We start from the raw sequence: 23,382 nt of genomic DNA on the forward strand, positions 1-23,382 counted from the left end.
TCTCCTTAAACTTCATGAATAAGAGCATTCTCTACTCACTGGATTCTTGACAAGGAGAGGAAACAATGGTGTCTGTGATCTCTGCACAGCATACAACCCAGCAGACCAGTGTGTTCAGGGAATGTCTGAGCATATCTCCTGAGCATGAGAGGCTGGTGACAAATTTAGTTTGTAAACCCTTCAGATGTTCACCACAGCTTTTGTTTTGATGTCTTTGCATCAAAGATCATTAGCAGGAATGCAAGTAAATTCATGCACACCTTGGCACTTTAACGTCCAACTCTGTAAAAAACTCATGCAGGGTCTCAGTTCCTTGGTAAGAGTGTTCTACCAGATCCTGCAATGTCCAAACAAACCAGTCTGACACTCTGTATTCACTGATAAACTCCCTAAATCCACCGACTTGATGTGTAAGTGTCATAGAGTTTGTAAGACTCTTAAGAAACAACTTCATTTAGTTAGTTTAGCTGGAGCTGAGTCACTCTGCTGAAGCTTGGTTAGCATGCAGCAAAACAGAAAATGTGACCATCCAGGGGAAGTCTATGTTACGTGGATTATGTTCTTAATTTGCATTTGGTTCAGAGAGAAATCTCTTCCTCACTGTAAGCCACAATGCTGGTGCTGGCAAACTTCTGGTGGTCTTGATGACTGGAAGCTGACCCAGCTTTTATTAGAAAGCACATCTGACAGCATTATTGGCACTCTGCTTTTGGCTGAGGCCTTGATTAGTAATGCTGCTGCTACAGCTTGAAACTACAGCACCACTGGCACTTATCCCAGGAAGCGTGCCAGCTTCTAATGGGTACTGACCACAGCAAAATGAGACTTCCCAGAAGAAACAGTGACTTGTGTCCCAGAAGAAACAGGGATTCGTTTTTCACATGACAAGTGAAGCATCTAGTTATTTTCAGCAGACACAGGAATGTGTGAGCTCACTACTGTATGTAAACAAACCAATGCATTGATATTTGCACTAAAAGTTTAAAATTGTCCCTCACACATTGGTGTAAACGCTTCAGCTCACTGATATGAAAGTATAAAATGGGCGAGCAGTTAGAAAACTTCCTAAAAAACAAAATAAATCAAAACAGACTTGTAGTTGAAACATACCTCACAATGGTAAAACATCTTCTAAGCACAGGATTCATAGTATCTAGAAGCAGAACAGCTGCAGTGTAATATGTAAGAGCAAAAATGAAAATAGAAAGCTCACCTTGGTTGAAACTTATGATAAAAATCTTATTGTGCAAATGCATGAATCATCTACAAGCTTGCAACCTCTCTTGTGAAGACAAAGAAACAATCTTTCTAATGAAATGAATTCACATCACTTAGCAAACATTAAATGTGCAATACACCTGTTACAGAAGTCAGTGCTATTTACCTAGTGTGATACAGGTGCACAAAAATACACCCAAAGACTTAAAACACCAATCTACATGCAAGAAGATGCATAAATAAGGCAAAAACCTTTACTAAACCATGTCCAAATGGAACAAGAACTCCCATCTCCCAGAGTCACCCATTAAGTGGTCCCTTTCTCTGGGAATATTTCTTAATGCTCAAGATATAAATAAGCTGATCGATCCCCATCTGTCACAACAGTTCATGGTTGCCAGGGGAACAATCTGAAAACCACAGCTTGACTAATGGTATCAGGTAACACAGCCCTTATCTGAAACAGAGAAGGCCAAACCTTTGGCTTTCATTAGGGTTGAAGAAAACACCCATGAAAAAAGAAACAAGATTTTTTCCTGCTAGGTTAGGCAAACCACCTCCACAGAGGTGTCTGCAGCTTTCATTTAACTTAGAGCAATGAAATCTGAGCTGACTCCATGTTTGAGCATAAAAGCAAACATAGCTTACAAAAATTATATAGGTTAAGCAATCATAACAGGTTTCCAGCATTCTGGTAATCACTTCCTTGTCATGAGCACGTGGTGCACATACTGCACGCAGCATCCACCTATTACAGTAAAGCCAGAGTGGCTCTGTGGGGGTTACAACTCCTCTCTTCCTCAGATTTCATGTTCTGGTGGTTGCTATGATTAGACCTACCCAACAGCAAATACAACTTTTGTACCTCATGGAAGGGAAAAGAAAGTTGCTCTTTTAGATAATGGATCCATTAGATCCAAGAGTAATCAGACAATTTTTGCTCCTGCAAGGAGCGCCCACTTGTTTGATCAAACCTGAGGGAAACCAGCATGTTTCTTCACACCTCTGCTGTCCCCAGGCACAGGATTTTGTACACAGGGCAGTGTGAAGTTCACTCACTAACTAAAAGCAGCACTTTGGGTCTCCTGAGCAAACAACAGGCTTATGCCAAGTAACTTACACCTAAGGACCAAAGCTAAAGGTGGTCCTTTCTAACGAAGATCAAAGATCTACCCAGACACTTCCACACATCATCTCATCTTCAAATCTTCTTCTCTTCTGGCACTCCTTTCCTTCCTGACTAAAAGTATCTTAATTTCTTCAATAATGCAGCTTTGTACATTTCAGTTTCTGTTTCCTTTCCCCTATATTGTTTCAAATATGTTTACTTTTACTCTGAATTGACAGGGCCATTTTCTAATTTAAGTTTCTACTAATGTCAAAGGGGCATTTTATTCATAATGAAATTTGCATTTATCTGTGCTACCATTTCCAGCTGCCTCACCTCTGCTCCTCTTGTCCTGTTAATGCCTCCCAGGATTTCACACAGGTACAACCAGGCTATTAACAATGGCTCTTTCCCAAATCCCTGCCATTATTTAGAGCTGACCACACCACTGCTACTGCCAGCTGCCCAGAACTTTGGGGCTAGTCTGTCAGCTTGTAAAATGTCCCAGGCCTGTGAGGCAACTACAAGGTGTTGCTGTATTTCAAGATTCACAAGTAATTTTAAAGAATCAGTTCATAGCAGAGCCAAAATAAATTGTGGCTAGATATGCCAAGCATTGATCAAAAATGCTAATAAAAAATCAGTAGGTCTATTAAATTTACTGAAATTTTTGTAATATGGATGCAGATTTTTTTCTCCCATCAAATGATGTAGGATAAAGTATCTATATTGAGACACTTGCCAGTCACTTGTGTTGCTTTCTGAAAAAAAGACCCAATCTTTGCAAGTTTTCTTATTGTCTTCACTTGACTTCATAGCCCATCCCCTTAACAGGAGATGTTGTGCCCACATTTCATACAGTCATCTGTCAACAGGAGCCAGCAGGAACATTTCATACACCTGTTCAGGCTGCCCTGCAAACTCCTTATTTAATGAGATGGATAGATAGTTAGAACCACTAACTGAAATAATTGCTAATTGAAATAAATGCAAATTCTGCACATGCAAAGACGTGGGAAGCAGTCCACAAAAGATGTCACTCTTGTCATCCCTCATTAGGAGATTGCCCCTTCAAAGGACCAAGTTTCTGGAATCCCCACTAATCTGGAATCCCCGCTAATGCTGTTGCGTAAATGGTTGATGGCAGGGTCACACCCAGGGTAGTGCAGAAGCACTGCCCGTCACCTGCTCCCCGTGGCACTCTGCTTTTGTGCTGCACACACGTGGAATCACTCTCACCTCATCAAACGGTGTAGGTCCACACGCTGAGCCTCTAAGTGCACCCTTGAGCGCTGCACTGGCACTCGGCCAAATTAATTCACCCAGCCTGAAGTTATACAGCTGTTTACATACTTTATGAAAACATTTTATCTTCTTTTATGAGACACTATCCGCCTGCCTGTGACAATTTGCGTGCTTCACTCCCAGCCCATTTCTAAATCATCTGAAGTGAAAAGCCTAAGTGGAAAGCCCTACTGTCATTTACAATCTGAGCAACTGCTTCTAGCAATTGAAGTTCAGAGAAAATAAGGTATTTTCTAGGTTTGTCTTACTTTAACAGGCTTCTCCATCATGAACTCATAACACCAGCGAGATTCTAGATGAATTTCATAAACAGATCCCCAAAATCATGTTGGTGACACTTCTCCACAATTAGGACAAGCAATGCACAGGTCTGCTATTTCCAAAAGCCACTGTCAATACAGGAGGCAATAGGTAAATTCCTCTTTTATTTTATTTTTTTTGTTTATTTTTACTCCAGATTAGTCTGGTCATCCAAGGCTCCTGAGGAGAGCTCTCAGAGTGGTGTGGCAGCCATCCCTGTTTCTAAGCCATGCATACTCCACTGGATGGGAGCAAACTGAGTGGCCTCCCAGGGTCACTGGCACCCCAGGGGCCTGCCTGGGGAGCCGAGCAGGCCAGGGCTGGCACTCAATGAGGTGGCTGGGCCTGGCCATGGTGATGGCAGCGTGCTGACCCACACCCTGCCCAGGGAGGTGTCGGGCAGCCCCTCACTGCCGCCCCACGCACTGCGGCCTCGCCTTTGTGTGAGCTCCACCGTGTTTACTCTCGCACTTCCTTGTTCCACTGCAGTGCGAGGGCCATAAACCACCCAGCTGGCACGGCTGAGCCCTCGGTAGCAGGGACAGGAGGAAGAGGAGGGAGGGGGATGGCGGTCATGCCCTGGCTCTGTGCTGGAAGGGCACCCCAGGTGCCGCCGTGGTGGTTGGGAGCGCAGCCCTTCCTCTAGGGCTGGTGCCACCATCCCCGGTGAGTCTCTCATGCCCACTGGCCACCCTCATGCCCGTGTCCAGGGGCACACCAGGATGGAATAAGACCTATTTCCCCTTCTTCTCGGACTTCAGGGGCCACAATGTGACGGCCCTGCGCATCGGCGAGTCATGCGGCCTGGCCTTCATCTTCGTGCTGTCGTTGGCGGGAAACATCTGGGGCATCTTCCTGCTGGTGAGGAGGCACCGCCGGCTCTGTGCCGCCAACTGCCTCGTCCTCAACCTCTTCTGCGCCGACCTGCTCTTCATCACTGCCATGCCCTTCATAGCCGTCGTGCGCTGGACCGAGTCCTGGGTGCTGGGCAACTTCGTTTGCCACCTGCTCCTCTATGTGGTGAGCTTGAGCGGCACCGTCATCCTCCTCTCCCTGTCGGCCGTCAGCCTGGAACGCTTCGTCAGCATCGCCCGGCTGCGCCACGCCGCCTTCCGCCGCCGCAAGGTGCTGGCCGCCGCCTTGCTCTTCATCTGGGGCCTCGCCGCCGTCGCCACCCTCCCGCTCTGCTGCTTCTTCACCGTGGTGCGGCTGCCCGCCCCCGCCGGCCAGGTGAGGGCGAGCGCCGGGCGCGGCAGCCGGGCCGGGCCGGGGGGCGCCGGGACCGGCGGCGGTGGAGGCTCGTCCGCCTCTGCCACGGCCGGCCAGCGGCCAGCGAGGAGCTCGCCTGCAGGGCGGGCAGCGCTCTGTGCGCCGGGCAGGGGCGAGGCTGTGCCCGGAGGAGCGGTCGGAGCTCCCCCGCCGCCCCCCCGGCCCGCTCTCCCGGCGGACCGTCCCGTTAGGTGGGAAACGCGCATCGGCTGAGATTGTCTTTGTGCTCCTCAGTGCGGCTCAGAGACCTCCTTTTCAGCTCACTCTTCCCCTTACCGAGGGATCAGCATCCCGAAGGATCAGCATCCTGGGAGGGCTGCCCTGCAGCCGCAGCCCCCTCTGTACAAAATGGCCATGTCCAGATTTTTCTGCGTAATATTTTGAAATGCATACAAAAGTGCACCTCACATGACACTTGAATAAATTAATAAGTTTAGGGTTTGTAAGTTTCAATTTTAAAGTTGCCATTACCATTCGATAAGAAATTAATGGAAGTATTCCAGTTGTGGACATATATATTTGTGATTGTATGGGCTTTTAAAACCATCAGGTAATATATTACTTGACCTCTTTGTCTAAGTAGAAACTTTTCACAGTCTTGGTTTAGCCATTTTTTCCCATAAGCGTAGAGGGAGATAAGAACAGTGCTGTACTGAAAATAATCGTACAATATTACTTTTCTCCTTCATTGTTTGTAAATAGGACATTTATATTTGCACCCTGGATTGGCCCAGCACTGCAGGAGAAACAGTCTGGGATACAACCTTTGCCGTTGTTTTCTTTCTGATACCAGGATTCATCATTGTCATCAGTTACTCCAAAATCTTACAGGTATGTTTTTCCTTTAAATTTTGTTGCAAATAAAGGGAAGTAAACAGTAACTCACTAGGCATCAGTATATTGTCACCAAATACCAATACATGTAAAGGGAACTAACATTTGTTCAATAAATTATAAGTATGTGATATGAAATGGAGCATTTCAACCTGCACATAACAGTCTATATACTTCAATTAAGAACATGCTTCAGCAGCACATTACCAGAGGCCCAACACATGGTTTGTCTTCTTATGAAAAATATTAAATACACTTCTACATTTATGTGCTGCTCATATTTAAAGACTGTCAATCTCCTAAATGCTGAAAGAGTCAAGCATTTGAAATAACTAAAAACTTGATTTTGCTTTCCTTGAGCCTAAACTCATTACAGGGGATTTGTAAGAAAGCAGAGAAAGGCAGGACTAGAAAAAAAACCATCCACTTTTTGACCTACTGAGTTTCTGCATGTGTCTTTAGTACACAGATCTCATTAGATTATGCTTAATCCTCCACAATTTCAAATATTGTAAATTAAACCTATAAATTAAATCATCTGCTTCCACTTTCATTCTAAGAGGATGATGTTTAACATATATGCTGAAATATAAGTCACCCAGCACTACAGAGTTTTAATCTATAGTCTAGCAAGCATTATATTAGCATCTAATTTCCTTTTAAAGTATCCAAAACCAGAGTGAGAAAGATCTAGAAATCTTCAAACCAGGCACTTCGAACTAGTCACTGCAATGCCTAGTTTTTAACAAGCACCTACAAAATCCTTGCTTCCTTTTTTGGGTAATTAAACTTCTCATAAGAAAATTATAGGTTTTGAAAGGAACCTCAACATACATAGGTTATTGAGCAAGGAGTTAGCTGATGAAATGCTGAGCACCAGCAGGCTCTGGATGCACATGCCAGAGCTGGATGTAGGTGTAAAATGAGCCAAGGACCTAGAATCTGGTCTCCACATATCCTTGCTTACTGATCAAACTTAAACTTGTAGTAGAAGTCATCAGCCTGTAGTTTCTGTATTAGCTCATTATAACCTTGAGGTAAATGCATTAGGTGAACCTCTTGTAGTGAAGTAAAGCACTTGCAACCACATACAGGTAGGCAAAGAGCTCAGAGTAACTCACTGGAGAATGAGTCCTTTGAAAGAACTGCAAATTACTGGAGGCCAAGAAATGCCACAGTTCTTGGTCAGAGGCCAGGACAGGAATGGTGTTTGTTAGTCCTGTCCTTGCAGACTCCAGATTACAGGTAAAGTTATTTTAAAAATGGCACATAGGGAGCTAGAAACCAAAAGCATGGATTGGAATACTGGATTACAAGACATCCCCATGCTGCTCTGCTCCTGTTTCTTTTCTAACTTGCTAACAGAGATGCTTCAATACATTACCATTTCCCCTGAAATGAGGAAGGCTTGAGGGCCATAGCAAGATATAATTGAATCTTCTCTCTCTCCAGGAAGCAAGCAGAACTGAACTGGAGAATGTCTCAATCCCTGAGTCATTCCCAAGAGCAGACTCACTCTCACTTTGTGAGGATGCTCCATCATGTCAGTGCACACATAGCATGAGTCTCAGAATTGCTGGAAGCAGTGCCAAGCATTCATGTATTCACATTACAACATTGATCAGAATGATGAGGACTGACTACAGATGCAAGACCAGAAATTTTTTAGAAATATACACTACTACAAATGTGTACTTCACAATTTAGTCTGAAACTGAGCATTATTTTTACATAACACTTCCCAGAACCCTGGCAAAAATGATAGATTAGATGCCATGATTTGTAATTTATTTGGTTTTCCATTGTCCTGCCTCTCAGGCAAGACTTTGTCAGAGGCTAGAGCTAGGGAAGATGTCTGTGTTCTGGAAGTTACATGCTTATATATATCTGACTTTTAAGTTCCTTTTTGTCCAAGTGTGGCCCAGATGCCAAGGACAGGTATCTATACTGGGTAGACCAAAAAGAGATCCACAACTTACCACTGCCACTCCATTTCTCTTGAACACTTTCTTAAGAAGCAATTGTGTCTTATTTAACGCAGTCCTGGTGACTCTTGCATTCTTAGTTCTAGACTGTGCAGCTCCTGCAGGAAAGACAGAAGGTATTTATATGGGACAGATTAAAATGTATCTGATGAGGACATTCTGTAGCAGTTTGAACAGTGATGACTGAGAAGCGCACACAACCCAGTTTTCCTATTTTTATATTAGAAGTGGATAATAGTCCTTTGCATTTTGTGAAACCTTTGTACTTACTAAGATAGGTTAGGCACTCTCTGAGAACAATTCTTGGTTTGGGCTGTTTGAAGGAATTAACCTAGTTTCTGAATTCCAGAATGTACAGCAGAAGACCATCAAGCTGGAATTGTTTTACATGGTCAGGACATCAGACTTCTCTACTCCTTTTAAATCAGGGGAGCAGCTGTGATAGTGATACTGTCCCCTTCTCAGCCTCAGAAGCTGCTAAGAAATGCACTTTTGGTTCACGGGTTTTAATTTATACATTCTATTGAAATATTTTGAAGATGTCTAGATTCTTAATGAGTATTTATCTCCATGAAAAATTCAGAAAACTGCAAACAAAATGACAAATTACTCTCTCTAAACATTTTCATCCTTACCTGTACCAGGAAGTTAAAATGTTGCTAGTATTAATGTTATCCTTCCTGTAGTTTCTGCTAAAGGGAAAAGTGGCAGGTACAGCCTTATCTTTTGACTTCCTGTATAGTCAGCTAAGGATTAATCAAAACCTTGATCAAGCCTTGATTGATCCAGGCTTTTTGGAAACACCCCTTCCTTATGCATGCAGGGGATAAAGTGGCATCTCAGTAATTTAGCACAAATCTTTGCTAGATATTTCAGTTTTAATTTCTTTGCATCAGAGGTATGAATGTAGCAAAATTAATTGTGCCATGCCAACTTCAGGGAAGACAGGGATTTAGAGCAGAGGATTTCAAATTTTCTGCAAGCCCACTGGGTCCAATATTTTACCTAATGACAGATGATGCACACCTGTGAATACTAGGTTTCCAAGCTACCCATAGTCTAGTTTATTATATCAGAGTGCTTTTATAAGACACAGAGATTTTTATAGTGACTCTAACGATCTGTAAGATTTCATACAAAGCAATTATGATTACTGTCTGAAAAGCTAAGTGTGACACAAAGCAATGCACAATCTCATTCACATTTAAAATAATTTATTGTAATAAATTCATGCTCCTTCTAATACCTACCTTACAATATCAGCCTGTCCATAAGAGAATTGGATCGCCTTCCTTCTTGTGCATCAACAGGATTGTAAACTATGTTCAGTTTGCATTTGTGAAAAAAATCAATGGGTTTCTTTAGATAGAGCAAATGAGGTCATAATTTGAATTTAATGGGATTTCATGAGTAATTAAGACTGTTTTATGCTGAAAAGCATTTGTGACTGGTAGAGAGCCATGAAAAGAACAACCACTTTGCCTAATATTGAGATGAATTCACAGCTGAGAGGAAAAAGAATTGCTAGTGAAGTAAGAACATTTGAAATGGAACCATGGACAAAAGTACAAATGAATTCTGCAATGTGGTTTTTTGTAGTCACTTTTCAAAAGAAAACATCATGTGCCAAAATTTATGTTTTCACTTGTAGAAATGTGTTTCAGTGAAAGTTTGCTTTCTTCTCTTTTACTGCAGATTACAAAAGCATCAAGAAGAAGTTTAAATGCTGGTTTAGCCTATCCAGAACATCATCAGATTCGTGTTTCCCAGCAAGACTACAAACTATTCCGAGCCCTTTTTTTGTTGATGATCTCTTTCTTCATTATGTGGACTCCAATAATAGTAATTATTTTTTTAATTTTAGTTCAGAACTTCAAAAAAGATTTAAATATTTTGCCATCAGTTTTCTTCTGGATAGTATTATTCACTTTTGCCAACTCTGCTGTCAATCCAATTCTGTATAATGTTGCCTATTTCAGACGTAAATGTCAGGAAATTTTTCTCTGTTGTACAGGGAACCCTCAAAGGCATAGAGCAGGTACAGAAACCACTGTAAGAAGAAGTAACCATGAACAGCCACATTTGTCTTTCATTACCAGATAATTATTTAAAGTCTGAGCTATGCCACATTTTGGATTTTGTCTATGCTATCCCAGGTCATATAGGTCATTATGTTATAGTATTACATGCCAGAGGAGGAGGAAAAAAGCTAAATACATATTTTTAATTCCTGTGGGTAAAATTCTCTTGACTTCATTGCTTTGCCTCAGTAGGATTTGGACAATTTAATTTAAGGGATTGAATTCTCTTCTTACGCTGAAATAAACAGAAATATGGCAATGAACTTGGTGAATGTAAAATAGTTGAATTAAGTACTTAAAAGTTTCTAGTGAAAATGTTCATCCTCAAAAAGTATCTGCTTTTTTTAAAATCCAGTTTTTAAAGGGAACTTGATTAAAAACTTCAATAACTGTCTGCCTGAATGTAAGTTTGAGCAGACTAACTGAAACAAGGTAATGAACATGTGTTATCATCAAGTAAATGACTAGTTTGGTTCCATCTCAAATTAAAAATATGGACTTAATACATGAGAATTAATAAGTAAAGAATAAATAAATAAATGGTTAATCGTCATGTGTAAAATAGTTCTTTTAAAAATATGTATATTTTTTATGTCTTTGCAAGTCATATAATAAAGTTAATTAGTGATATATAGGGTCACTGAAATTCCTTTCTCTTTTCTAAATGATTCGAGTATTTTATTGGGAAAATATAATGTTCTAGTTGAAAAAAAAATACATATACTTGGTGGTTTATGATAAATACTCTTTTAGTCAGAAATTGAAACCACTACAAAAAGCAAGATTAAATTCTTAATTATCACCAGCCACCAGTTCAAAAGAGTGCACTAAGATAACAGGCTACTAATGAAACCAATGTGTACATATGTACAGATTTGCATACAATTTGTATCCCATGTAATCCAAGTTTATTAAAATGTTTCATTGGTTTATTAACAAAATGAGCTACACAGCTCAGATAAATATATTGAAAATCTAAATGGACCCATTTAAAGCATTTTCCAGAGAACACATGATCAATGTGTTAACTTTACATCCATGGTGCTGTAACATGGCTTCTTTCCATAGGGCTGGATCTCCTTAAGAGCAAAATCCTGAAACACACAAAAACCACAGTTATGTTTGTTAAACACTCCAGACAAAACGTAATTACACAAACTTTCACCAAATTTAAAATGCTTGCTAATTTCTTTAAAATGCTCTTGAGTCCAGCAGTCTTTACTTGTAATAATAATGCCATTACCTTACTCTGCTGTTTATAATTCTAAGGAATTTTCAACTCGGAACAAAACAGGAATTCATCCAATCCATTACACTTCTCCTGAGAATTTTAATACTTTTGCAGACAACGTACTGGGCAGATCAATGACAGAATATCTTTCAGTGATACTAGATTTAAAAGAGTCTATACTTTAACAAGCTTCTAGTTATTTCCCTAAAAATGATTCTTTCAACAAAGTAAGAATCTCCTGACCCCCAAAACTTCTAATGGCAATAGTAAATTAGCAGAAGGAATATACCACTCTTTATTTCACAAATGTTGCTTCCAGCAAATGCTAACAGCAGATGTGGCTTTCAACTCTACTGATATGACACTGTATTTACAAGTACTCTCACTTAATATTGACATTACACAGCTTAAAGTTACTTGAGCTACTACTCTGAGAGACTAAGAATATCTTAGCTTGAGCTATATTTGAGAAGGAGCTACCATCATAAATGCAGTGTAAGTTAGAACAAAAATCTTTCATTTCCTAGGCTTCTTTTTTGCCTTGAACAGCCAGTATAGATATTTTGATTTTTTTTTTAATCAAGTAAGTTTTGTACATCTATTAGTTCAGTGAGCTCACACACACACACACACACACACACTCTTAATTAGCTTTAAGACATAGGCAGAGTGTGCACAATTAGCAACAGATCTGATGACAGGGTTCCTTGAAGCAACACAGCAATGTATTACTCTGTTTATGGATCAGATGAACAGATAATAGAGCCACAACAGCTGACTTAGCTCATCTGTTCTGACTCTCTTTATAAGGCCCAAAAGTTCCTTCAGTCAATCTCAGTTTGTTCTAGCATGTCATTGAGAAAAGCCTTTAATCTTGGTTTACAGATTTCAGTGATGAAGAACATGCAACAGCTCTTGGTAAACTGTTCCAAAGGTTAACAACCTTTGGAGTTAAACAAATGGCTGTTTATTTCTGCTCTGAATGTGTCCAGTTTAAAGTTCCATCCATTTAAATTATTTCTGTGTTTGCAAGTCATTTTCTATCCAATTCCTATTGCTTGTGTGGACAAGCATAGACTTTGCTCAGGTCAGCCTTTAACCTCTTCCTAATAGGAAAAGATTAAGATCTTTAAAGCACTCACTAGAGGACACATTTTACAAACTTTCAATAATTTTTTCTGCTTTTCTTCGAAACTTCTAATTCATCCTCAATACTTTTTCCAGTCATGTTTGTTACCTCATGTGACATAGCAATTAGACCTATGCCAAGCACAACAATCTCATGTGAGTCTTGGTTTACACATGCAAGAATTGTATTAACTCTTTTGCTCACATCATTACATTGGGAGTTCCCATTCAGCTGATTCACCAGTCAAGTCTTTCATAAATAGCATGCCTTCCAGGATGTGAGAGGTGGGGAGGGAGTAAGGAGAGGTACTACTATTTTATTTGTTCTAAATATTTTGATTTTTCTCCTTCACTCTTTACAATTCCCCACTCTGGGTGTAATTCTTATCATAAGAAACATTATGGTTTCTTCTAGATTATTACCATTTGACCTTTGTAATACACTTGAGCATAAGTGAGCTAATTCCCTGTGTTGTAAGCTCAGCCTGACTATAGGACTCAAGATAGTGTCATGCTTCCAGTATCAGGGCTATGACCCTCTTCCACAGCTCTTTGTGAAACAGTTAACATAAGGACTTGTGAGAAAGGGTCTTCTGTAAGGTGTTCCTTTCCAAGACTTCTATTTTCCTTAAAAGCCTTTCTGATGAATTTCTCAAAAAAGTATTTGAACAAAGGCAAAAAGATGTGATAAAAGCTGCCCAATTACTTTTTACCATAGCTATGAAGTTTATCCTTACTATGTTTACTCACACTACATTGACTTAATTGCTATACAACTTCCTCTAATTACTGTTTCAGGTGACCTGATATGTTGCATGAAAAACTACGCACCTCAGCTCTCCTTCAGATAAGGGAAGCTAAAGTTGGAAATAAGTTACTACAAGCTCCAGTTTTCAAAAGACAGCGTTACAGCCACTAAGTAAAAGGCTTTATGCACTTGATATCTAATGAGTAATAGAATCCCAGTGCTTTAGTCATTACACCCTGAAATAAAATTCTTCAGAAAAAAAAAGTTCTCACCATTATGGGCGATAACTCTGTATTTCCTGTCCAAACAGAGGTCTATCTGCCTTTGTCTGACAATTTTCAGTGCATCTGGAGGCAATCCCTTGGGGTCCCGGGAGAACACAAAGGAGTAGCTGTCAGCACAAGTGCCATCTGCATTTAGCTGGCGGCAGGAGTAATGAAGAGCATATGTATCATAATCTGTGTCCACTACCCAGTGATCATCATCTGGAAAAAAACATAGCAAAGGAGAAAAAGTGTTAGAGACACCAGTGAAATCCAGTAAATCAGAAAGGATTGCTGCCATAAGTCTATTAAAGAAAATGCTAAGATGAAGATCAGTACAAGTTATAGCAGATTAGCTTTTCATTTATTCCTGTGTCCAGCATTTAATTCCATGTTTATTTTTTAAAAGAAAATAAAGACGGACATGCTCGGCCTGCTCAAAGTGACTCAAACCCACAAATATTTTCTTACCAGGGATGTTAATAGACTACATTTTTAAGGAAAAAGATAATAATGCAGTTTGCTTGTGTATTAGAACCCTCTTCTTAAAACACTGTTACAACTTCAGATAATTCTAAACAATTAGCTATGTAACCTGACAAAAATCTGGTCACACTAGACACTCAGTTCTAACAGAAGTGAGGCTGTTTCAGTGTTTGCAGTAAAACCTGACATATCTGCAACTTCCACTCCTTGAGCCAAAGATTCTCCCTTGCAGTACATCTGCACTGGTGAAGGCAACCTCCTGTTGTCTTCTCCTTCTCTCCTGTGGGGGGACACCAGACCTTTTAGAAAGGCAGAGTTTGGGGTCAGCCAGCAACCTGAAGAGCCCATGACTCAGCAGCATATTCTGGGGAGACCTGGGAACTGTTTAAGACAAATTGACATCCAAAACATGCTTTGTAACTGTGTCTTTGGATGGAATGGAGCTCCTATCAGTTCCAAATTCTACCTGCTTCTCTTGCAAACAATCCAAGGAAATGTCTTGAGCTACAAAGTGTCTGAATCTCAAATTGACTCACGAAACTGATTTTGTATAGGGTGAAGAGATGACATAAAAGTACAAATATATACATATGATCATATTTGTCTCTTAAAACAGAGAAATCTCTACATTTGGAGACACGAGATCAAACAAAATAACATTTTATAAATCCTCTTCCCTGCTTTGCCAGCTCTGACATCAGGCTGCAGAGAGAACACTAGCATCTGGTAACTGAGTTCTGAACTAAAACAAGTCTTAAAATACTTCATCTGCTTTTCATTTCTTTTCAAACAGTGGCCTTCAATTATATTGTTGGGTAACAAACAAATGAAATACAAAGATATACAAAGGCCAGGTCTTCACTTGTTTAAAGAGAGCCAACCAGCTGTCCCATATAAAAAGTAGTGATTACCTTGTTCACATTAAGCTTTTGCAGTAGGATAGTTATTATGTCTTTTAAGTGCATTTAAGAAATTCAACAGAACTTTTTATTTTCCCAGCATGGACACACAACATAACTAGTCTTCCAAGTAGTTCTGCATCCTCTATAGTTAAGTACTCACTTCCTTTCTGCAGAAAAGAGGCGACTCCCCAGTACTTCATCTTGAACTTGGCAGGATCCTCTGTGTCAGTGAAAGAGCCGATCATGTCAGCACAGACATCCCAGTTACTGTAGCCAAAGACAATATTACATTCCAATGTAAGAGCACAGCTTCAGTGACTTGCACAGGGAAGCAGGTAGGATTGGAGCTTAGCAAAATGGAACAAGTGGCAAACAGCTTACTTGAAGAGTCTGACTCTGCCCTTTGCAGTGGCAGTCATTTGTCCATTCTCATCTACGCTGAACTGGGCTACCACATTGTCCTGCAGAAACAGCCCCTCAGGATCTTTTTTTGCCATAGCATACCAGGTGCCACTGTACTGCAAGGAAATAAGAAAGGCTGCATGTAGACTTAGAACAATGGAAACATTACAAGCAGACAGTACAGAATAGGGGAGGTGACAGAGGGAAGAGCATGCAGATCTTTGACATCATGCCTCAAAGGTGTATCTAAGAAGCAAATCTATCTGTTTCAACACCATAAACCCATCAATACATGCTAGTGCAATCATAATGTGTTGAAATACTGACTTTTTTTGGGTAAACTTACCTGTATCTGCAGCTGTCTAGTATAAGGATTATATAACAAAGTATAAGTATAACAAAATTTAGTGGAAAAAGGAATAACAACTGGAAGGTCTTGTCAGATCTATGTACATTTTTTTTCCTTGCAATGGTGTCTGAAAACACCAGAGTATTAATTTTTCATAGAAACAGCCAAGTCAATACAGTCCTTCTGCTTATACCCTACAGTTTGAGACCAGTCTGCTAAAACTCAGTTTCTGCAGTATTCCTTTATCAGGTGCACTAGGATTCAGCATCTGTGGAGGTGTGCACATCACAAACTTTAGCTCTTTTTCAGTGTCACAGTCTGTGACTTCAAAATGTGACCACACTGGTGCTGCTGAATGCCAAATTTTGTAGCCTGGAAAGAGCTATGCAAGACATCACAGATCCAGGAGAATAAAGAAGATTTACCCTGGTCTTGTCGAAGTTCTCCTTGACTTTGAAGCTGCTTACTCGGCAGTCCCGCTCTGCAGTGCTGCTGCCCACCAAGGCCAGTGACAGCAGCAGCAGCCAGGGCAGAGCTCTCTGTGTGTGGGCCATCCTGTCCCTGCAGCAAACAGAGAATAGCATCAGAAACAAGTTCTGTCACACAAGTGAAGAGAGGAAGGCTGCCCTGGTAGGTCACCAGGGTGTCACGCAGCTTTCCCTGATGCATGTGCAGGCAAGGCCCCTGCTCATCCCCAACCCATAGCAGCAGGGTCCCTTACAGACAGTGCCGGTCCCTGGAGCCTCTTGGGAGCCCTAGTGTTGATGGTGGTGGCAGTGCCCAGGCAGGGAATGCTTTATGTACTCCTGAGGCTTTCGCAACCCGCTGAGCCGCAGGGCCGGCACTGGGGAGGGCAGCGGGAGGCGGGCTGGTGGATGCTGCGGGCTGGGGCCCCTTCATTACAGCCTCTTGCGTAACACCCGTGGGCTCAGGTGGTCTTTGACCCTGCTCTGCAGCCACGCCGGCGCTAGGAACAAATGCCTCTCTTTGCTTTTCCCAACCCCAAAGCAGAGCTCACACTTGGGGGAAGGGGTGTGCACATGTGTGGGGAGAACAAACGGAATGAGAGGCATCCCACCTTTGCATGGGGGAGAGTGAACTGCCTCCACCTCCTCTGTGATTTTACACACTGCAGTCCAAAATCCATCTTACCCAATATGCTGGACCCAGTTACAAGGTGCAGGTTTGTTTCCTCAACTCCTCCTCAAAGTCCTTTCCTCTTTTACCCTGATAAACAGCGGCAAACATAATGCTTGCAAGTTTCTGCTCCTGTTTCTGAAAGCCTGGTTAGGCCACAACCTCTTCAGGTCCTCATGACTGGCTCCCTCTTGCTTCCAAAAGGCTCTCGTGGCGAAATCATCTCCTGAGCAGCTCCCAGCAACAGGAACGGGGGCCCTGCAGATCCTCAGGATGGTGAAAGAACCTTTTAATGTAGTACCAGAACTTAAGCGTGGCCTGCAAATATCCAAGTGCGTGTGCACACCACCTCTGGCCATTTTGACGTGTGATTAACTTTAAATCAGATATTCCATAACTTCTGTTCTGTTTTTGGCAAACTGTTTTCAGTTATATAAACCATTAATTTCTCCTGTCTAGGCAAGTTTTGCTGCCTCTCAGTCAATATTTGTTCTCTAGTTTCAACATCTTTAGGAAGCATTAGAGAAAATCTGTTAATTATTTTCTAGGCATGTAACCAGAGCAGGATAGGAATGATTGTTACCAAGAGAACTAATTCACCTACCTTTTCACTTCCCATTTTTTTTTTAAAGAATAAAGGCAGAATCCTGTTATTTAAAAGGCTGGTATTCATTACTTTAAAAATCAAGCAAATATATAATTTTAATATGAAGATACAAATGTAGTATAAAAAATACCTCAATAGTAGCCGATTTACAGCTTTAATCAATTTATTCAGCATGGTCTTTCCCAGAAGTTTACTTAATATTCCTTTCATACATTCATAAAAATATTAGACTTCTTACTGTTGCTGTCCTTTAAAATCTCTTCTCATATATAATGCAAACAATCTGATTGATTTAGCTTGCTTTTCTGCTTTATGTTGGAGACTTTTTGCACCCTGAATATGTTTTGTTCACTTTCTTAAAAAATCTATTGCTCAGGGCTCTTCCATGTCTGCCTTTGATTTCCTGGATAACATCAGTCACTAAAAATTCCACTATATTTAATATTAAGCTTATATTCATAGTAAAGAACATATTTAACCCAAGGAATTAGAAGGGTGTATGTATATTTATTGTCCTGAAACTTTCAGTGGCAGCTTTACAATAAGTCAACATTTCAATTTTTAAGCTGAGATTTTCAAATTTGCTAATTCCTACAAAGACTGAAGAGAAAAAGTAAACTCTATTCTTCTGGTGACTTTCAGAATCTTGCTCTAGTCTGGCAATGGTGATACCAGTGATACATATACATTTTATAAAACCTTTACAAGACACTCACTGATCTTGATATATGAATTCATCATACGAACAAGACCAAATTCAACATGGATTTTCTTTGTTCACTGTCTCACATGACTGATAGCAATAAGATGGATTATAGCTTAATTCATAAGTTTTGAATCAATTACTTTATTTAATACCAAAGAAAACAATTATTTCTCTGTTCTCTGCCAATTTGTAAAATATTATCATTTCTCTTAAGTTTGTTCTGTTCAAAAATCTGCATACTGCTTTATATTACCAGAGAGGTTCTTGCAGGATCAAATCTATTCCTATCAAGTTTTCAATAGCATAATTGTCTATGAAGTTTTCAAAGGAGTCCACAGTCACTCACCCACATATGTCAAAATCTGCTGAGATTTGACCACCTCTGAAAAGCTAGGTCAGTGTTCCTTTTATACATACTGCTATTGTCAGAAGATTTACAGACAGGAAATTAAACCAAGTGGCAATTAAATAAAAGTTTACTTCTGTTAATGAGTTTTAATAAGATCAGCTCTAAATGTGTGCAAGGGATTTTCCAGTCTTCTAAATTAATCCGATGCAATAAATCTGAATCAGAAACATATAATTTTGTATAAGCCATGGCACAGCATTTCTTTAATTGTGTACCTCTACTGATCTCTGCAATATTCGGCAACTTATATCTGGTTGAGGTGCCTGACACATTTAGTAATTATAACTTCCACTTATTCAGGCCCTTGAGTTTGGGATCTCTACAAACTCTAGACAATGTCCAAGGAAAATCTTCTTTTGATGTGTTATCATTGGGAATCTGGGGCAGTGCAGCTCCAGTGAAATCACACCAGTGATTCCCAGTCAGATTTCGACAAGGGCAGAAGAGAAGCTGGGCAAGTCAGAATGCCATGGAGGTCACACAGGGAGCGGGGCTCGCTGCCTCCTCTGCTCTAGCTGTCCCTCCAATACTGCCTGCTGCAGACACAGCTTACAGTTGTGAAGTCCTTTCTGGGTTACACATGAAGCACTTCCTTGGTCAGTGGGACAGGGATTTTAGGCAAAAATGCTGCTCTGCTGTTGGTTAAGTCTAGATCAGGGTGTGCTGGGGGAGGAATGGAAGGTTTCTGGCAGATGAGCAGGGCATGGGCAATTCAAGGGTGAATTCTTCCTCAGTCCTAAGAGATGCCAGCAGAACTGTGTAAACTCATAAACAGTGTAAACTTTGCCTCAGTTAAATATCACTTGGATTGATTGGGCTCTGAGTTTGCTTGAGAAATTATGTCAGTGAGTGATCCTCATTCAAACCTAAATATTCACCTCTTAGATTTGTACTTCTCATGCAAACGGAAAGGAACTTGGGCCAGGATTTTACATCTGAGAGGACTATGCATAGATTCAAATCACTGATATCCAAGGATTTCTAGGTTCTGGGAAAGCTCAGACAATTATATTTAAGGAAATTATTAAAATTCAATAAATTATTTAAATATTGATAAGTTTCACACATGACTTCTGATACCTGAGGCTGGCAGCATATTATGAATATTACAGAATTTTTTTTAAAGTCACTATGTATTTTTTGGAACTATATTTAATGAAAGGGAAAGAAGGTCTTCTACCTTTGCATTTTGCCAAAAGGACAGAAAAGGGGCTGACTTCTGTCAGTGATTCTGTAACTGGATTATTTTCTACATTAATAACATGTAAAATTCTGCAATATTCTCAATTAGGTATAGCAAGGAAAAAATATGGAAGGAAATGGCTGGGAAAAAACTTTTCGTTATAGGAATTATTTTATCTTTATTTATGACTTTTAATAGAAGGAAGAAACCAGTCAAATTACTATTTAAACATTTTAACATTGGCACCTTTCAAGCTCTACATATTGAAATAACTACAATTATTTTTTTGTTCAGAAGAAACTAGTCAAGCTCTTAGGAGAAAGTTGACTCAAAAATTGCTAGTAGGAAATGGAACATCCATTTCCAGCCAGACTACAATAGATTGAAAGACTTTTTGCTGTGTTCTCTTGACTGTTTATTTACAGAATACCGTTCATAAACATGGGTATCCATTAAAGTCTCAGAGGCAGATTTGCAGGCAAATGAATGACCACTGTGTGCACAGAGCAGGGGATGCAAGTGCCCTGTGAAACCAGACTCGCATCTATAACAAATGGCATGAGCTGTGCCAAGGAGCTCGGTGTACTTTGTAAGGGACAGCAGTGTGCACTGTCACCATCACAACTGCTCCTCTTGGTGGCAGTCTGAGTACAGAGGTCAAGGACAGAAAGGAATGGAAGAGATTGCCCTTTGCTCCATGCCAGCCTGTGTACTACCTGTTCTTGTAACTTAATGACGCGACATTTTGTTTAGGGAGTAAATTTACACTGAAGTCTTTACAAATAGTATTTACTAACAAAACTAATTTAAAATGGTACCTCTATTTTCTTTAACAAGTCTTTTTGAGGACTGTGATTCTGAATTGAAGCTTTTTCTGGGCATATCACTAAAATGGAAGCAATATAAAACAAAGATCTAAAGTTCAGCAACAGGCTGGCCAGGCAGGTGAGAAGAGCTCTAAATTATAAATGATGAAAGACACAGACCTTATGTACTGAGTCCAGCAATGAACCACAAAGTTCACAAAGCAATAGGAGAATCTGACAAAAATAGAGGCTGAGAAAGCTGAGACTCTTCAGCCCAAAAAGGCTGCCCAAAAAGGTTTGGGGGCATCTTAATAACATACATACCTGACAGGAGGGCATGAAGAAGACTGTCAGATCCTTCTCAGCAGTGCTGAAAAACATTGTCAATAGCAAAAACTTGCCAAGCAACCTAAGATCTCCAGGGAGTAAATGGGAGAATGGCTGACATTAAAAGGCTGCTGCCTTTTGCCTTAGTCTGTATACTAAAATTCATGCCAAACTATGAAGAAATCCATACTTTTGGTCAAAGCTGCAGTGCATCTGGCAACCCTTCACACTAGACTGGCCATTTACTTCAGGAAATCTCCCCCAGAGTCTATAATCTCTGTTGATTACTAACTTCATGATCCCCCAGAGCTAATAATTGGTAGTTTTAAGAGAATATAAACATTTGCAGCTCTATGGAAAAAGCAGTTAACTTACGATCTTCAGTGTTTATGTTTTAAAAATAATTTTTGTAAGAAAAGGGATAGAGAATTATTATAAAAGAAACATGAAATTAAGGATGTTTATAAGAGTTCCCAGAGGATACCAAGTCAGTGACACCAAAACATTTTAGTGCCAAAACCTGGTTGTGTTAGGATCACACAGTACCTGTTGTAAAAACCAACAGAATCAATTCTCAGAATGTATTCATTTAGAAAAAAACCACAAACAACTCTGAATATTGATTTCTTGGATTATACATATGAATCTCCAATGTCCAGACAGCAACCAAGATATTAACCACATCAAAATTCATGCAATTGAAATAAGCATGTTTGATCTGTGTTTTTTCAGAAAATCTTAGCTGAATAAACCACATTTACTGCTATAGGATGGGCAGAGACATTCAAATACAAACACTGAGCTGAACTGGGAAACCTTATAAATGCCTTTGACATTTACGTGCTGCTTGAATCTATTTAAATAACCATGTCTGTCAGTTATCCTTCTTAGGAGTTTCCATGTATCACAAGGGCTCAGGAATGGTCTACTACTAAGAACTACTCCATAAATAGTTCCATTTCTGTAGGTACTATGAACGTCAAAGGCAAATGATATCATATGTATTAAAATCAAAAGCACACATATTTCTGAGTCTCTGAAATTAAATTAAGTTTAGATACAAATGTGAATTAAGTTTAATAAAAATAAAATGTTCAATACTGTGGAAAAAAAGGAGAGTAAAAGAGATAGAACAGAAAATAAATGTCATATTCCAGCAGAGAAACTTTAAAATTTATTACAAAAATTTTAAAAGAACTTTTGTTGCTTTCTGATATTTCTTTCCGTTTTGTTCCACACTTGACAGCACAAGAGTGCAATTTTAAGAGTGTATCTAAATTAAGGAAAATGCAATAAGAATTTCTTTATGACATAAAAATTATTATGGGACAGCCCAGAGACATCTGGAATATTTTATTATAAAGAAAATGCATCACCTTACAGTAGTATCAAATTATAAAATTATCTTTATTTGTTATATCAAAGTACAAATAGTGTAGTTTATCCTTTGTAAAAAGAGATGAGCATGAGGAAGATTTGATGAAAGCCTGATAAGCATTTTAGGTGATTTGCACATAGAAAAAAATGATAATAAAATTATACTAAAATGTAAACCCCCAACCTCCCAGCCCCCAAAGAAAATGGTATCACTTGGTCAGTCTGCCTGTATTCACTTGTTCTCCCTCCAGAGACTGACATGCCACTCTGTTTCACTGAATTAATGTGATCACAATACAAAGAATTGATGTCTAAACTGATTTATCATGTGTGATAAAGATGAATGTGTAAGTCTTACATAGAAGTTAATTTTTTAGAATGTATTAGCTGGGAATGAGGCAGATCCTCTATAGGTGCCTTCTCCTTCAAAGAAACTACTATGTGGAATGTTCCAAAGTCAGTTAAAAATATGACTGAACACATAATGCAAAAAAATGTTACAATTCCTTCACATGATTTCACTGAGGCTCTTCATCATCCTCTTCTTTTAAAGCACAGAATGAAAAGTAATGAGCTAGAAATTAGGAAGATGAAAAGCACTAATTTAACTCTATGTAGTTACATATAAAATTATTTTAAAGTCTCTACCGCTTTTATATGTATTGATCAAATATTGAAACTACTAATATTGAATTTGAGTAAGAATAAATGTGCCTTTCTTCCGCTGTTTTCTTGCAAACTGTGTGTGTGTACAACAGTGAGAACACTGCTGGGTTGCCACAAGTTCCTATCACTGGGTCACCTGTCAAGAAGATGCTGCAGACTCACACACCCACCAGGGAGGGGCCTGTCCCCCAGGCTGCTGGGGGCAGCAGCCCAGTCAGAGAAAAGGAGCCAGGCCAAATTGTGTTGGTAATGTGCTGATTTTCACATACCTTTTAAAATCTGTAGAGTATCTGCAGCCTGGCAAAAAATTAGTTCCATATATAGTGTTTCATATGATGGTCAGAGGGAAAAGTAATGTTAGGCATGATTGAGCATCTATCAGTGACCTGTTCTTCGTGCTCAAGAGTATCCGTGTCAGTTGCCCTTGTTGATTCTTTGAGATCTGTTGATAAATACTAATGTTGACTTACTGTGGCTTCTGGCAGACAGATGATGTACTTTGGCAATACTCTTATCAAATCAAGAATGACCAAAGGGTGTATGTTTTATTTTCTT

General features: G+C 39.8%; 2 protein-coding genes across 2 annotated transcripts; one reads left to right on the plus strand and one right to left on the minus strand.

Moving 5' to 3' along the window:
• The first annotated feature begins 4,627 nt into the window (after positions 1 to 4,627).
• FFAR4 (free fatty acid receptor 4) lies at positions 4,628 to 7,741 on the plus strand. Its single transcript, XM_054277305.1, has 3 exons — positions 4,628 to 5,161; positions 5,903 to 6,031; positions 7,487 to 7,741. The coding sequence occupies exons 1-3, from the start codon at positions 4,628 to 4,630 to the stop codon at positions 7,739 to 7,741; spliced, it is 918 nt and encodes a 305-aa protein (XP_054133280.1).
• A 3,439-nt stretch (positions 7,742 to 11,180) lies between these two features.
• On the minus strand, positions 11,181 to 17,105 carry RBP4 (retinol binding protein 4). Its single transcript, XM_054277306.1, has 7 exons — positions 16,909 to 17,105; positions 16,331 to 16,576; positions 16,035 to 16,170; positions 15,240 to 15,376; positions 15,019 to 15,125; positions 13,480 to 13,692; positions 11,181 to 11,194 (listed from the first exon to the last, which is right to left on the minus strand). Exons 1-7 carry the CDS (start codon positions 17,103 to 17,105, stop codon positions 11,181 to 11,183), a joined length of 1,050 nt encoding a protein of 349 aa, XP_054133281.1.
• Between the last annotated feature and the right edge of the window lie 6,277 nt (positions 17,106 to 23,382).

Source organism: Melozone crissalis, unplaced genomic scaffold (genome assembly GCF_028551555.1).
Source record: "Melozone crissalis strain CALT ecotype California unplaced genomic scaffold, PUWL_Pcris_2 ptg000019l_1, whole genome shotgun sequence".
Taxonomy (NCBI): Eukaryota; Metazoa; Chordata; class Aves; order Passeriformes; family Passerellidae; genus Melozone; species Melozone crissalis.

What these genes read in the sequence shown, in the direction of transcription:
- RBP4 (XM_054277306.1), bottom strand. Translation starts at nt 17,105, where the DNA reads ATGGCCAGAGGTGGTGTGCACACGCACTTGGATATTTGCAGGCCACGC. An exon ending in AGTCATGAGGACCTGAAGAG is followed by an intron (nt 16,577 to 16,908) that starts GTTGTGGCCTAA and finishes ATTTGTTCCTAG; the next exon opens with CGCCGGCGTGGCTGCAGAGC. An exon ending in GGCAGAGTCAGACTCTTCAA is followed by an intron (nt 15,126 to 15,239) that starts GTAAGCTGTTTG and finishes CTTTGGCTACAG; the next exon opens with TAACTGGGATGTCTGTGCTG.
- FFAR4 (XM_054277305.1), top strand. Translation starts at nt 4,628, where the DNA reads ATGCCCGTGTCCAGGGGCACACCAGGATGGAATAAGACCTATTTCCCC. An exon ending in TGCCCGCCCCCGCCGGCCAG is followed by an intron (nt 5,162 to 5,902) that starts GTGAGGGCGAGC and finishes GTTTGTAAATAG; the next exon opens with GACATTTATATTTGCACCCT. An exon ending in GTTACTCCAAAATCTTACAG is followed by an intron (nt 6,032 to 7,486) that starts GTATGTTTTTCC and finishes CTCTCTCTCCAG; the next exon opens with GAAGCAAGCAGAACTGAACT.